Source organism: Pteronotus mesoamericanus, unplaced genomic scaffold (genome assembly GCF_021234165.1).
Source record: "Pteronotus mesoamericanus isolate MK-2021 breed Mesoamerican mustached bat unplaced genomic scaffold, CSHL_Meso_final scaffold_54, whole genome shotgun sequence".
Taxonomy (NCBI): domain Eukaryota; kingdom Metazoa; phylum Chordata; class Mammalia; order Chiroptera; family Mormoopidae; genus Pteronotus; species Pteronotus mesoamericanus.
The window spans coordinates 21,417,985-21,431,018 of NW_026555321.1; the positions used below are offsets into that span (position 1 = coordinate 21,417,985).

The 13,034-nt window shown below is 41.9% G+C and overlaps 2 protein-coding genes across 2 annotated transcripts in view; one reads left to right on the top strand and one right to left on the bottom strand.

Moving 5' to 3' along the window:
* The window catches only part of TOPBP1 (DNA topoisomerase II binding protein 1), a 48,680-nt gene extending 48,090 nt beyond the window's left edge, over nucleotides 1–590 (bottom strand). The window contains exon 1 of the mRNA XM_054595219.1: nucleotides 424–590. The gene's annotated coding sequence lies outside the window, so the exon portion shown is untranslated. The remainder of the gene's footprint in view (nucleotides 1–423) is intronic.
* An 8,796-nt stretch (nucleotides 591–9,386) lies between these two features.
* LOC129088078 (inhibitor of carbonic anhydrase-like) overlaps nucleotides 9,387–13,034 on the top strand; it is a 40,066-nt gene continuing 36,418 nt past the window's right edge. Inside the window, exons 1-2 of the mRNA XM_054595220.1 lie at nucleotides 9,387–9,536; nucleotides 11,207–11,379. Coding sequence (XP_054451195.1) covers nucleotides 9,494–9,536; nucleotides 11,207–11,379 — 216 coding nt within the window. The 5' untranslated portion in view covers nucleotides 9,387–9,493. The remainder of the gene's footprint in view (nucleotides 9,537–11,206; nucleotides 11,380–13,034) is intronic.

The following is a 13,034-nucleotide window of genomic DNA, read 5'->3' on the forward strand; positions in this document are numbered from 1 at the left end:
AGAGAATGCAATCAACGTCCCTAAACTGAATACATTGAGGGCCTTTGCTATGGCACTCTAAATCCCCTAGGCCAATGAAAAAGCAATTGCATTTAGCAATGGGCACACAGAATGAATCTGTCTCTGCGGGTAACCCATAGCCTCGAGATCTGTTCATCTCTCAGTTCATGTACTTTAAATACAAAAGTGCAAGCCAGGCAGCAAGGTTATGCCCCCCAAAAAGCCGGACGCTCTTGCTCCCCAGCTCCCGGGGAAAGGCCTGGATCCCGGCCCAGTCGGAGCAGCAGCCACACGTCCCCGGAATCAAAGTCCCACCCGTCGGTTATACGGGTAGGAAACGAGGGCCGCGAAGGCCAGAGGAGGCGTCGCGACCCCCACCTGGAGTGGGGAAGGAGCGGGGTTTTCTCTCCGTGCCTCACTCACCTCGGTGGAGCTAGGGAGACTGGGAGCGGCGAGTGGGGGCGCCCGCGGCCCGCAGGAGAGCGGCTGGGGTCGGGCGCCAGCCCGGCGCACACCAGCCGCACCCCGCGGCGCGCCCACCCTAAGACAAGCAGAGGACCCGGAAATTGCCGAAGCCCCGAACCGACTTTCGCGCCAACCGCGCTGACGCGCTCACCTCTTCCGGCGGAAGTGACATCATCTCGCAGCTGCGGGAAGAGGCTGGAGTCGTCAAAAGCGGTGATGGACAGCTGGAATGGGTTATTACTGAGCCAGTTCTGGGGTTCGGTGGAAAATTGGGACGGATGCTTTGGGGTTTAGGGTTCTGAAGAGTGGTCCTGGGCTCCGCAGGGAGTTGACCCAGCGGCCGGAGTAGCATAGAGGAGGTTCTAAAACACCGAAGTATAAAGCATAAAGCCGGGGAAAAGAGCGTTTCCTCAATAAATATTTTATACCTACCACAGGCCAGGCAGTACTTGAGAAATCGTGTATTATGCAAAACGAGTCTCTCAGGCAAATAGTGGTATCTTCATTTTAACATATGTAAAACCTGAGGCTTAGTTATGTCAAATAATGTGTCCAAGGTCATAGAATTAAATGGTAGAGTTAAGATGTTAGCCAAGTCTTTTTGACTTGTGGACAAAAGCGGGGTTCTATGGAAAGTAACCTCACAGGGTGATCTGATCATAAATTCCTAACTGGGCAGGTCATGATGGGTAGTCATGCACCGAACATACAGCTTTTGTAAAAGGCCTATCTTTACTTGAAGGAAGCCCTGTCCATTGTTTCTGCGCATGTAGGTTAACACACCTTTGAAATGCCCCCTTTCGCACCCCTCCTCCCAACGGTGCCTACCCTTTCAGAACTATCCTGTAATCTGGGGCCTTGCTTTCTTCCACTTTCATGTAATCTTCCTTACATCCCCTCCTTAATCTCAAATGCATAAAAAGCAACTGCAAACTGTTAATCTTTAGCCCCGGAAACACTTACCTCAGTCTAGTGCAATCTTGCTTCCAGGTGTATCCTGTTTGGCTCATAAGTTTTTACAAAAACTATACAGATTTGGACGTTCTTATGTCAATAGACTCCATGGACACGGTTCTTTTCCTCCACCATAGCAAGAATATAATCACTGGCTACCAAAGCCAAGAGAGCTGAAGGGAAGAAATTGTTCGGATGACTTAAATTACACACCTAGTGCAAAGAGGTCTTTGCCAAGATAATCAATGGCCCTCCCACACTCTTTTGCCCTGCAATAAGCATATCCCTGTCTTTCTCTGTAACTCCCTGAGAGTAGGGGAAGTCTGGGACAAAAACTAAAGTTCAAATGGCAAACATCATGGGAAAAGGAGGTAAAACGCGACCGCAGAATCTGGTCTTGTTCAAAACAAATGACAAACTGCTTAGACAGTGTTTCTTATTTTATTCTTGAAATTTAAAAGCTCATGATTTTGGATTGAGTAATGTGAGAGTTTAATGCCATGTACCTTGATTGTTTTTACTTTTCTTCTTAGCACCTAAAGATGACAATGAACACCTTGGGTCGAAGTCTGTGAATATACTCAAGCAAGGTGAGTCAGAATCAGTAACACTAGGGCTCAAACGTAAAACAAAAACAAAACCTGTTGTTGTTGGGAACAGGGTTAGAAAAGCCTGAGAGAGAGAGAGGGGGGAGAGAGGGAGGGAGCACCACTGTTAATTGTTAAGGAGCAAATCTGCCATGAAGCTGTACTAATAATGACTATTTGTAGGGTTCTTTACAGTTGACGGGGCTCCTGCATGCACTATTCCTGTTTGCTTTTTTCAGCAATCCTCCAGTATGTGGGCATCATTGTCCCATGTTATGTAGGTAGGGAAAGTGAGGCTCAAGAACTTGTGATCTGACCAGAACCATAAAATGGCTGCACCTGGGCTTGAGAAGCGGTGGCTGACTGGAAACACTGTGCTCTTCCTGACCAGCCACACTGCTTCATGTCATTTGTTGCCTGCCCATCTCTGCACGAAGGTCAGCACCAGGACAGGAGCCCATTCCTGACATTTCTGGGCCTGAGTAGAGGCCTCCTGAGGAGAGTCATAGATGCCACTAACAAAAATGAGGAGGAAAAATGAAATCAACCCTTTAGCTTTTAGCCAGCTGGATTTGAATAGCAGGAGAGTCAACCTCATCTTTAGAATAGAGGAGCAGGTGACAAATTCTCCCATCTGTGCCTCCATATAGGCAGAGAGAATCTGTATCTGTCCCTGAAGTACTAATCATGGGCATTAGCCAGAGCAGTGGTTCTCCATCTAGTGTAGTATCTGGATCGGATGCATCAGCACCACCTAGGAATTTGCTGGAAGTGAATATTTTGGGGGCTTACCTCAGGCCTGCAGAGTAAGGAACTCTGGGGATGGGTCCCAGCATTCTGTGTTTTCACAAGTCCTCCAAGTGATTGTGATGCACATTAAAGTTTGCTTGAACAGCAATCTGTTAAGAAAAGGTAAAAGTGGTATATGTGTAGTGGTTAATGAAGATTTTGGTGAAAATGGGTAATAGCTGTGATATGTCCCCTGGTAGCTGCCTCAGAAGAAGTTTAGGGATTAACTTTCCTCTCACCTCCCTGGCATTCAAAAGCACCTCCCTCTTTCTTTGGCACTTCACCTAGAATCAGACACTCCAGACCCTGCCTGGAGTAGGATTAAAGGGAACTTTATATTTACCTATTTGAAGAGTGAAAAAACACAGGAAACAAGTATGACAAAAAAGTTATTTTTAAAATATAGGTGGTGAGAATGTGAGTATTTATTGTTATATTTTGCTACATAGGTAAGATTTCTCAAAATCAAAAATAAACTAAAAAATAGATTTTTGAGGGTTTTATATATTTTTCCAGTGCTATAAATGAAGGGATTATAATTTAAAATGAGATCAGTAATCTCTGTTGCTGCAAAAAGAGTCTTTGCAGTGGCAAAATATTTGTTTAAATTGTTGTCTTCAGTAACCTGAAAGGTAAAACATAAACCTCCTGAGTCTGCTGAGGTGAAGGGAAGAGGGGGTAAAATAGAATAGTAGCAGCACATGTTGGTCCTGGCTGCATTTAATTATGTATTATAAGAAGTAGACAACAAGCTCAGGAAAGAATTGGCTTATTTGCAAGCAAAAATAGGAAGGAATTTAGAAATTTAAAAATGTGGACTGAGGAAGCAGGCTGCCTACTTTGAATGTCAGCTCCGACACATACTAGTTGTCTGACCTTGCACAAGTTATTTAACTTCTGTCACTTTCTTCCTGTATGAAATGGGAATGATAGTAGCACCTACTTCATGGGGTTACTATGAATTAATACTTGAAAAACACTTAGCTTAGTGCCTGGTACACATTTGATGATAAATTTACAAATTCTTAATTTCCCAAAGGTCATTCTTGCCATAAAGTCTTTAAATTATTTCCTACACCACAATCTTTTAACCTGCTCTGCTACTGTGAAAGGGTGTACCAAGGCAACAGAGATGGCTTTAGCATTTTGGAGTCCTTCCTTTGTGATATGACTTTGCCCTGTACATAGAAAGTTCTCTGAGTTTGCTCCATCTTGGGATCAAAGGGCACCTTGGCCCTCCTGGATTGGAGCTGTGTTAGCTTTAGATAGATGATTAACTTCATGTGGCATGTTCATCTTTTGATCCTGTTTGATTTTTGTCCACAGATCTGCACAGCAGATTGCTCAACCCACTTTAAGACAATCTTTTATGTGAATTTATTCATTTATTTGATTTTTTGAGCCCTATATGATACTAGACCCTATTTTCCAAACTAGAATTAGCATATTGAACAAGAAAAATGTATTCTCTGCCTTTACAGGTCCTATTTCCTTTCAAAGTTATGAATAAACGAAATGAGAGCTAGAGCAGTTGTAAATGAGCACAAGAACCTATACAATTTATTCACTCAGAAAAAATATACTAGAATCTTAAAAAATAAAGACTAAAATTAGTAGCTACTATAGTCCATACTTATGCTTCTGTTGTGATGACATAACATGTGCATAAACTGTGCTCTAATTGAGAACATCGAGATGTGGATAAAGCACCAGAAAACATTTATTTAAGAGCATTAGAGGCTAGAGGTGCCAAGTTTCTGGAAAGGGAAAGTAACATACAGAGGTGAGATGACATTCTGCAACCATATCTCCCTGGGGAAATTTGCCACGTCTGGGCCCAAGGCAAGAGGCACCTGGTTTTGACTGAGCAGAGGGCCACTGTTAGCAGAGCTGATGGCAGTCTCAGCACTCGAAAAACAAAAGTAGAGGCAAGAGTGTAATCATGCAGGAAGTGCAGAGAACTAAGCCTAATAATGACCTGTTTCCCCCTAAGACACTTGGCACAATTTGAAGCTCCATGGGATGAGTGGCCCCCCACCAAAAAAAAAATAATAATAATTCTACATCTTAGGGAGATCCCAATGAATACACTAGGTGTATTAGTTTCCTGTGGCTGCTGTAGCAATAACCACAAACTTAGTGCCTTCAAACAATACAATTTATTGTCTCACTGTTCTGTAGGTCAGAAGTCTGAAAGGGGTCTCACTGGGAAAAGGTGTCATCAGAGCTGTGCTCCTTTCCGAAGGCTTTACAGGGGAACCCACTTTCTTGCCCTTGTCAGCATTTAGAGCTGCTCCCATTAGTTAGCTCATGGCTTCTCACCCTTCCATCCTCAAAGCCAGAAATCACAGAGCCTTTCTTGCATTGCATCTCTCAGACACTAACTCTTCTGCTTCCCTTTTCCACAGGTAAAAGATCCTGGTGATTACATTGGCCCACCCAGGAAATCCCTTATAAAAGTCACCTGATTAGCAGCTTTATTTCTATCTGCAACTTAATCCCTTCTTGCCACATAACATAACATGCTGACAGTCTGTGGGGTTAGGATATGGACATCTTTGAGGACCATTATTCTGCATACCACACCAGGCTTTGAGCAGGAAGGCATGGAAGCTTACCAAAACTGTAACATAGCCTTCATGCAGCACACCGAAAAGTGATGAAAAACAGCCCACATATTACCCATATATTCATAGCTAGGGTAAAATCACACTGAGGCATGCCATGGTCAAACCAAGAAGATAAAGGAGATAAAGAAGATAAGGAGAATATTTAAAAGCAGCCAGAGGAAAAAGATACATTACTTTCAAAGGAACAACAGTTGATTCTCAACAAAAATTATGATAAAACAATAAAGTGACATTATTAAAGCTGTGGAAGAAAATAACTAAAAGAATGGACTATTATACTCAGTGGGGAAAAATCCTACAAAACTGTTAGTTAAAAACATTTAAAACCCTGATAAATCTCTTTGCCAGAAGATCTGTCCTAAAGAAAGAATTCTTTAGACAGAATAAAAATGATCCAGTTGGAAACAGAAATTGAGAAAGGAGTGAAGAGCAATGAAAACAGTGAATATATGGTGATATATAAATAAATATTGACTTAAATAATATTTTATGACATTCTAAACTATAAATGTAATTAAAAGTGCATATCAATAATACTACAGGCAGAAGAGAGTCAGTGAACTTAAAATGTTATAGAGCCCCTAGCATCAGCAAGGAAGTTGTAGAAATGATAACGTTCCTTATGCTACAAGCCAAGTTTGTGTGTTGTAATCTATTGGGTACTCGCTAGAAAAATAGAAGAATATGTACCTAATAGGTGAATAGAGAGGAAATGGTGGGCTAAACAAAGAAAAATAAATTAATCTAAAAGATGGGAGGAAAAAAGAGGAAAGGGAACAAAAAAGAAGTTAAGCAAATGGAAAACAAATAGTAATGAAGTAGATAACACCAAATATAACAGTAATTACATTAAATGTTAACAAATTATGCCAATTAAAAGTCTAAGATTGTAAGATGGCATTTAAAAATATATGCTGCTTATAAAAGACATTTTAAATATAATGACACAGAATCACTGAATACGAAAGAATTTTAAAAGGTATACCATGCATACATAGACAAAAGAAAGCTGGTATAACTATTCCAATATTAGACAAAACTTCAAGAAACACCTACTAGAGATAAAAAGAAGCATTTTATAATGATCATAATGATAAAAGAAATAACCCACCAGTAAGGTGTCACAATCCCAAATACGTATGCACTCAAAAACATAGTTTTAAAATATGTAAAGCAAAAGTTAACAGAATTAAAAGAAGAACTAGAAATTCACAGTCATAGTGAGGACCTTAACACACCTCTCTTGAATGCTAACAGAAAAACAGGAAAAAAAGAAATCAGTATAAAAATATCAAATCACTATATTGTACACCTGAAACTAATATTGTATGTCAACTATGATTCAATTAAGAAAATAAATCTGCCCTGGCCAGGTAGCTCAGTTAGTTAGAGCATTGTCCTAATACTCCAAGGTTGAGGGTTCAATCTCCAGTCAGGGCACATACAAGAAACAACCAAAGAATGCGTAGATAAGTGGAACAACAAATTAATGTTTCTCTCTTTTTCCCCCTTCCTCTCTCTCTCTAAAATCAATAAATAAAAATAAAGAAATCAAAGAGAGAACTAAACAACCCAATTTTCTAATATGGTTATATATATACAGATATACAAATATATTTATTATGTATTTTATGTATATGTTATATATAGATAAGTATTTTATATATTACATATACATGAGTATAATACACATGATATATAACAAATATAAAAAAATATTTTCATGTAGTATCTATATATATAAATCTGTCATAAAAAAATGAGATAGGTGCAAAAAATCCTAAACAAAAAATCAAAAATTCAAGTTCAGCAATATATAAAAGGCATTATACATAACAACCAAGTGGGGTTTATTCCAGAAATGTGGTTTAACATTTAAAAATCAATTAGAGTAGTTCACCACATCAACATAAAAAGGAGAAATTATATGATCTCAACAGGTCAAAGAAACCAATGCTTGGTAAAATTCCGCACTCATTCATGATTTTTTTTTTTTTAAAAACAACCTAATAAAGAAGAGAACTTCCTTAATCTGGTAAATAATATCTAAAACACAACAAAACTAAATGCCAGCAAACATTTTATCTAATGGTGAATTATTGGAACTTTACTCCTCTGTCACCACTTTTATGCAGTAATGTACTAGAGTTTCTAGTCTGTGCAGTTAGCAAGAGAAAGAAATAAAATGATAAGGAATAGAAAAGAAGAAGCAAAATGTACATTGTTTACAAAAGACATAAATATGTACATAAAAAATCCAAAAGAAACTGTTATATTTAATAAGATAATTTATCAAGGTCACTGGATTCAAGATCAATATACAAAAAACAATTGCTTTTTCATATACCAGCAACAAACAAAAGGAAAATGAATTAAAATCATCATGTCATTTATAATGGCACCCAAACCAGTGGATATGTAGAAAGGAATCTAGTAAGGATGTGCAAGGCTTAAACACTACAAAATATTATCAAGAGAAGACCTAGTAAAGAAGACCTAAATAATTGGAGGGATATGCCATAGTCATGAATTGCAAGTCTTAATGTTGTCAAGATGTCAAATTCCTCCAAAATGATCTACATTTCTGTATAGATCCAATCGAATCTCTGCAGAACATGTCAATTCTAAAATTTACATGGGACTGTGAAGCCAGAACAACAACAAACAAACAAATCCAAGTTCATCTTGAAGAACAAACTGGAGGACTTAAACTATGAGATATAAAGACTTATTATAAAGACACAGAAACTGAGACAGTGAGACATAAGTGGAGGGATATCAGTAGAACATAATGGAGAGTCCAGAAACACATATAAAGCTATCTGACTTTTTACAAAGTTTATACTAGAGTGCAGTGAAAAAAGAATTATCTTTCTAGTAAATGGTGCTGGGTCAGTTGGGCATTCACATGGAAGAAAAAGTGAATACAGGCTCTCGTCTCACAACATTAACAAACACCAGTTCCAAAAATATTTAGGCCATGTGGCTTGGCCTTGTCTTCTATGACATTATGCTAGCTCACCTAGTCATTCAGCTTATAACTATAGTTATATAACACAAATTAGAAGATTTATAAATCATTTGTTAAATCTCAGACCTAATTAGTGAACATTTGGGACAAAAAATTTCATCTCAAGAAAAGTCATTTATCCGCGATGACTTCCAGTCTTGATGGAGGTGTAGGTAAACACAGTTGGCCTCCTGGCACAACCACAGCAGAAATTACAGCTAAACTACAAAACAACTATCACCCAGAATCATCAGAAAATTGAGCTGTATGAAAGTATGACAACCAAGGAATTAAATAAGTCACATTTATCCAGGCAGGTAGGAGGGACGGAAACCTGGAACAGGCAGCCCCACACCCATGTCTGGCAGATAAATCCCGTGCCAGGGACTTCTTGATGAGTGTCTCACAGAAGAGAGGATTCATTCATACTTTCTTGTGTAATGATGTTCAGCAGGGATTGCTGGTCTAGACATTGCTTGAATCCTTGACCAGAAATATGCTAGCTATTTCCAACTCATGACAGATTGGGGAGGGGGGGGGTCCCTGAAAATTGTGTTCCAAACGTTGTACATACATGTGCACATGCTTTCCTGCGGGAAAGGTCCTCGGTTTTCACCGTGTGGACTGCTGCCCAGTCCCCAGGGGTCTGTGTGCAAAATATGAAGCCCCTGAGGTCAGGAACGTTTGGGACCCTGGCGGATTGTTCTCATCTAGTCCGGCGGGCTTCAGGGTGGCTTTGGTCTTACCTCCCCGGCGCGGACCCCTCGCCCGGAGGTCCAGCCTCGCAGCTTCAGCCCCGTAGCTCGGGCGCTGGGCAGAAGGGGCAGCGTCCGGGCTGGCGGGCGGCGAGTGGGTGACAACTTGCCGCCCTCCCCGGAGGACTTGGGCTGCTGGCGAGCTGCCCGAGGGGAAGGAGTGGGTGTGGTGACCGCAATCCGCTTGAACGGCGGATCCCTTCGGAAAAGACAGATCCGCCCCGACTCGCAGCCTTGAGAGGGAAGGTAAATCTGGCGGAGGCCCGTAGGAGTCGCGTCGGTGTATCTCTCTTGCAGCGAAGGATGAGGCTCACCATCTGTGCCCTGCTGTGCGCGGGGGCCCTGGGTGAGTGGCACACCGGGAGTGAGGGCCGGCCCTCCAAGGCCTGGGACTGGGTTGCTTGCCCAAGGTTGGCTGTAGCGAGACACTGCACTGCCTGGGTCTAAGGAACCCCACAGCAGCCTAGCGCCTGGCTGGCACACAAATGCCTTGCGCCTACGGATGCACCCTGGCACCTGACCAACTTTTGTCCTGGCGGAAACCCTTTAGCGTAGGTAGGGTTGGGGTTCACAAACCATGACCAGCTGTCAATACCCCTCTGCCGCCTGATGTTGTACAGCATCAGGACCAGCTAAGAAAGTTTGAATGGTTGAAAGACAGTCAAAAAAATAGTTTTGACATATGGAAGTTATATGAAATTCAGATGTCAGTGACCATAAATAAAATTTTATTGGAACACAATCATGCTCTTTCAGGCATATGTTGTCCATGGTTGCTTTCAGGCTTCAAGGGTAGAGTTAAGTCGTTGCCACAGAGACTGTGTGGCCTTAAATATTTACTTTGCTCATTATGGAAAAAAGTTCATGACCCCTGATCTAGAGGCTGTTGATCCCCTTTACAGTGAAGGAAACTGGCACAGAGGATAAGGAACTTTCCCAGGGCTCAAGGGTCATTATTAAGATGGATTAAGAGGGAGGGGCACATGTCAGTTGTGCTTGACTTGTCAGGTGTCTAACCAGAGGATCTTTCCTGCTCCTAACTGTACAACACCTCCCATCCCTACCTCACATTAGGGAGGTAGAGGAATGTGGGGGGAAAACAACCACCCTAGAATGGGATCCACCTGCCACTCAGTGCTGTGTGACTCTAGGTTGTCCCTTCACCTCTCTGAGCTGCTTTCCTCATTAGTTCAGTAGGAATTGTTTTTTTCACAATAAGTACACAGTTGCTGTGAAAGTGAAATGAGATAATATGTCAAATGGCAGAGCTCTAGACACAGATGAGTTATCTAACTGGTAAATATCCTGTACAAAAGTGTAGGGGTCACTGTCCTGTGTTATGGGGTGGGCAGGGCCTTTGGCTGGGTAACTGTACAGAAGGTAATGGTGCAAAGTCAATGAGCTCAGGCATATGCAGAACCCTCCCTGGCTCAACAATGGTTGGTTCAATCCAGCCCTGGTTCTATAAGGTGTAAAAGCTGTCTTAAATCCTTTCTAGAGTGGGGTATTTTATATGGGGGGATAGGTAATCTGGGTGGGGCAGAGGAAAGAGAAGGCAGGAAAGACAAGGAGGGCTATGGTGGGCCCTTCCTGGCCCAGTCCTGCCACACAGGGCCTCACAGTGGGCTCACCTGAGGCTGGGGAGCGGGGAAAGGCAGAGTACAGCTGTGGTCCAGCTATCTACGGTCACAGGGAAATCCAGAGTGTACCCTGCCCCTTGGTCCGTCCCAGATTCTTTCTGAACAGGGCCTGTGTGGTTTGTTCTTCCTCTGTCTTCTCTCCTGGCAATGTCAGGGGCTAACCAAAAGTTCCCTTTTCCAATTCGTTCTGCTTTTACAAACCAGAGGCAAGAGTTGCCTCCCCTTTTCTTGTCCCCAGCCTCAGAATGCAGTGGCATCTGCATTCATGGACAGGAGGGGGAGGAGGACAGGACAGAGAGGATGTACCTTCAGGTCCCTTCAGAGGGTGCTGCTGTGTCTCCCACTGTAACAGGGACCTCTGGCCTTTCTCTCCTAGGGCTGTGTCTCGCTGTCCCCAGGGAAACTGTGAAATGGTGCACCATCTCAAGTCATGAGGCCAGTAAGTGCTCCACTTTCCGTGACAGTATGCAGAAAGTCTTTCCTCAGAGTGGTCCTGTTCTCTCCTGTGTGAAGAAAACCTCCACCATTGACTGCATCAAGGCCATCGCGGTAAGTCACTGCTGCCTAAGGGAGCGTGGAAGACCACCCATACTTTCTGTTGCTCCTGGTGCTTCTTTAATCTGTACTCACATAGAGGAGGCTGATGTGTGGGGCAGTCAACCCCCACTGTTAATAAAATCACTTGAGAAACGGACATAGGAGCAGCCATCTTTAACAAGTAAGTTTTAAAGCCAAATCCAATGTGCTCTGAAAGAGGACTATTTTGAGGCACTAAGTTCTCTGAATTCAGGGAAAAAACAAGAATGCTATCAAACTGATCATATAACATTGCTTAGAAGTTCTTGATACATCATGAGAAGCAGGTGAATGATGTTCGCAGGGAGGAGGAATACGGTGTCAGGGTTGCAGATGACCGCTGAACCCTTTGTTTTCTAGGTTTTCCAAAATCCTCTTCACTCCTTCAACATTGTTCCTGCTTACTTGAACCTGTCAGAGGTTGCGCTAGGCAATGCGGCTGCAGTGAATTTAAACACACGTGGTCCTTACTCTTGAGGAGCTTACAGTCTAGTCAGGAGAAAAGAAAAGTATACAAACAATAGGACATGTAATTTCAAACTGTGTGACGAACAATGAAGGAGAAAAGTAGAAAACTCTGACAGAGTACTGGGTGTCAGAGACATCTCCCTGTGAGGGAACAATGAAGCTGAGACCCCAGGAATGAGCGTGGGCAGGCCAAGAACCACAGTATAATACTCCAGGCCATGAACAGCATGTGCAAAGGGCCTGAGACAGGGGAGAGCTGGGCTTGTTTGAGTTGCTGTAGGAAAGCCAGGGTGACAGAGAAAAGCAAGGAGACGGGAAGGAGCCATAATGTGGGAGAAGTAGATTCAGTCAGATGGAGCTTGATTAACTCAAGGAATCAGCGATTTGATATAAACAACTCATGTGTTCGGTTTGTTTTTGTGTTCAAATTGCACCTTGGTTACTATCATGGCTTAATTATAACCCCTGAATTATGACATAAGTTCAGGTTTGGTCTATGCATGCCCTTCTTTATTTTTAAATGTGTTAATAATATAAAATAATATTATCCGCAAACTCACCACAGGTTCTTAACACTTCATTCTCACCGATAGCTTACGTCCATAGGGCTGCTTTGCGGCAGCTCTGGGTTCCATGGGAATGGTGACCCTTGGGGTGGTGTAACCCTCTGGCCCTCCTTACAAGGACCTATGTGTTTCCCCTGCCTGAGAGAACAGAATCCTAAGAGTTTTCTGCCTTTTATTTTAGTTTTAAGACTTACATGGGTATGTGTGAATGATAGTCTTGCTTCTTAAAAAAATTTTATAAATGTGACATTATTATGTATTGTCTTCTGATACTTGTTTTTTTCTCCTCAGTATTATGCTAAGACTCAGCCATGTTGTTGAATACAGCCATTGTTCATTCATTTTCAGGTCTACAATAGTCCATTATGTTAGTATACCACAGTTTATTTGTTCTTTTTGGTCACTAGGCATTTGCACTGTTTCCAGTTTTTTTGTTATTCTAATGAGTGCTGGGGGAATATTCTTATACAAATCTTCTGGGACACAAATATTAAAAGTTCCTCTTGCATATATATGTGAAGCAGAATTATTGAGCCATGGGATATATGATTATTAGACTTTTAAGACAATGACAAATGTATTTGATTTTTAAGC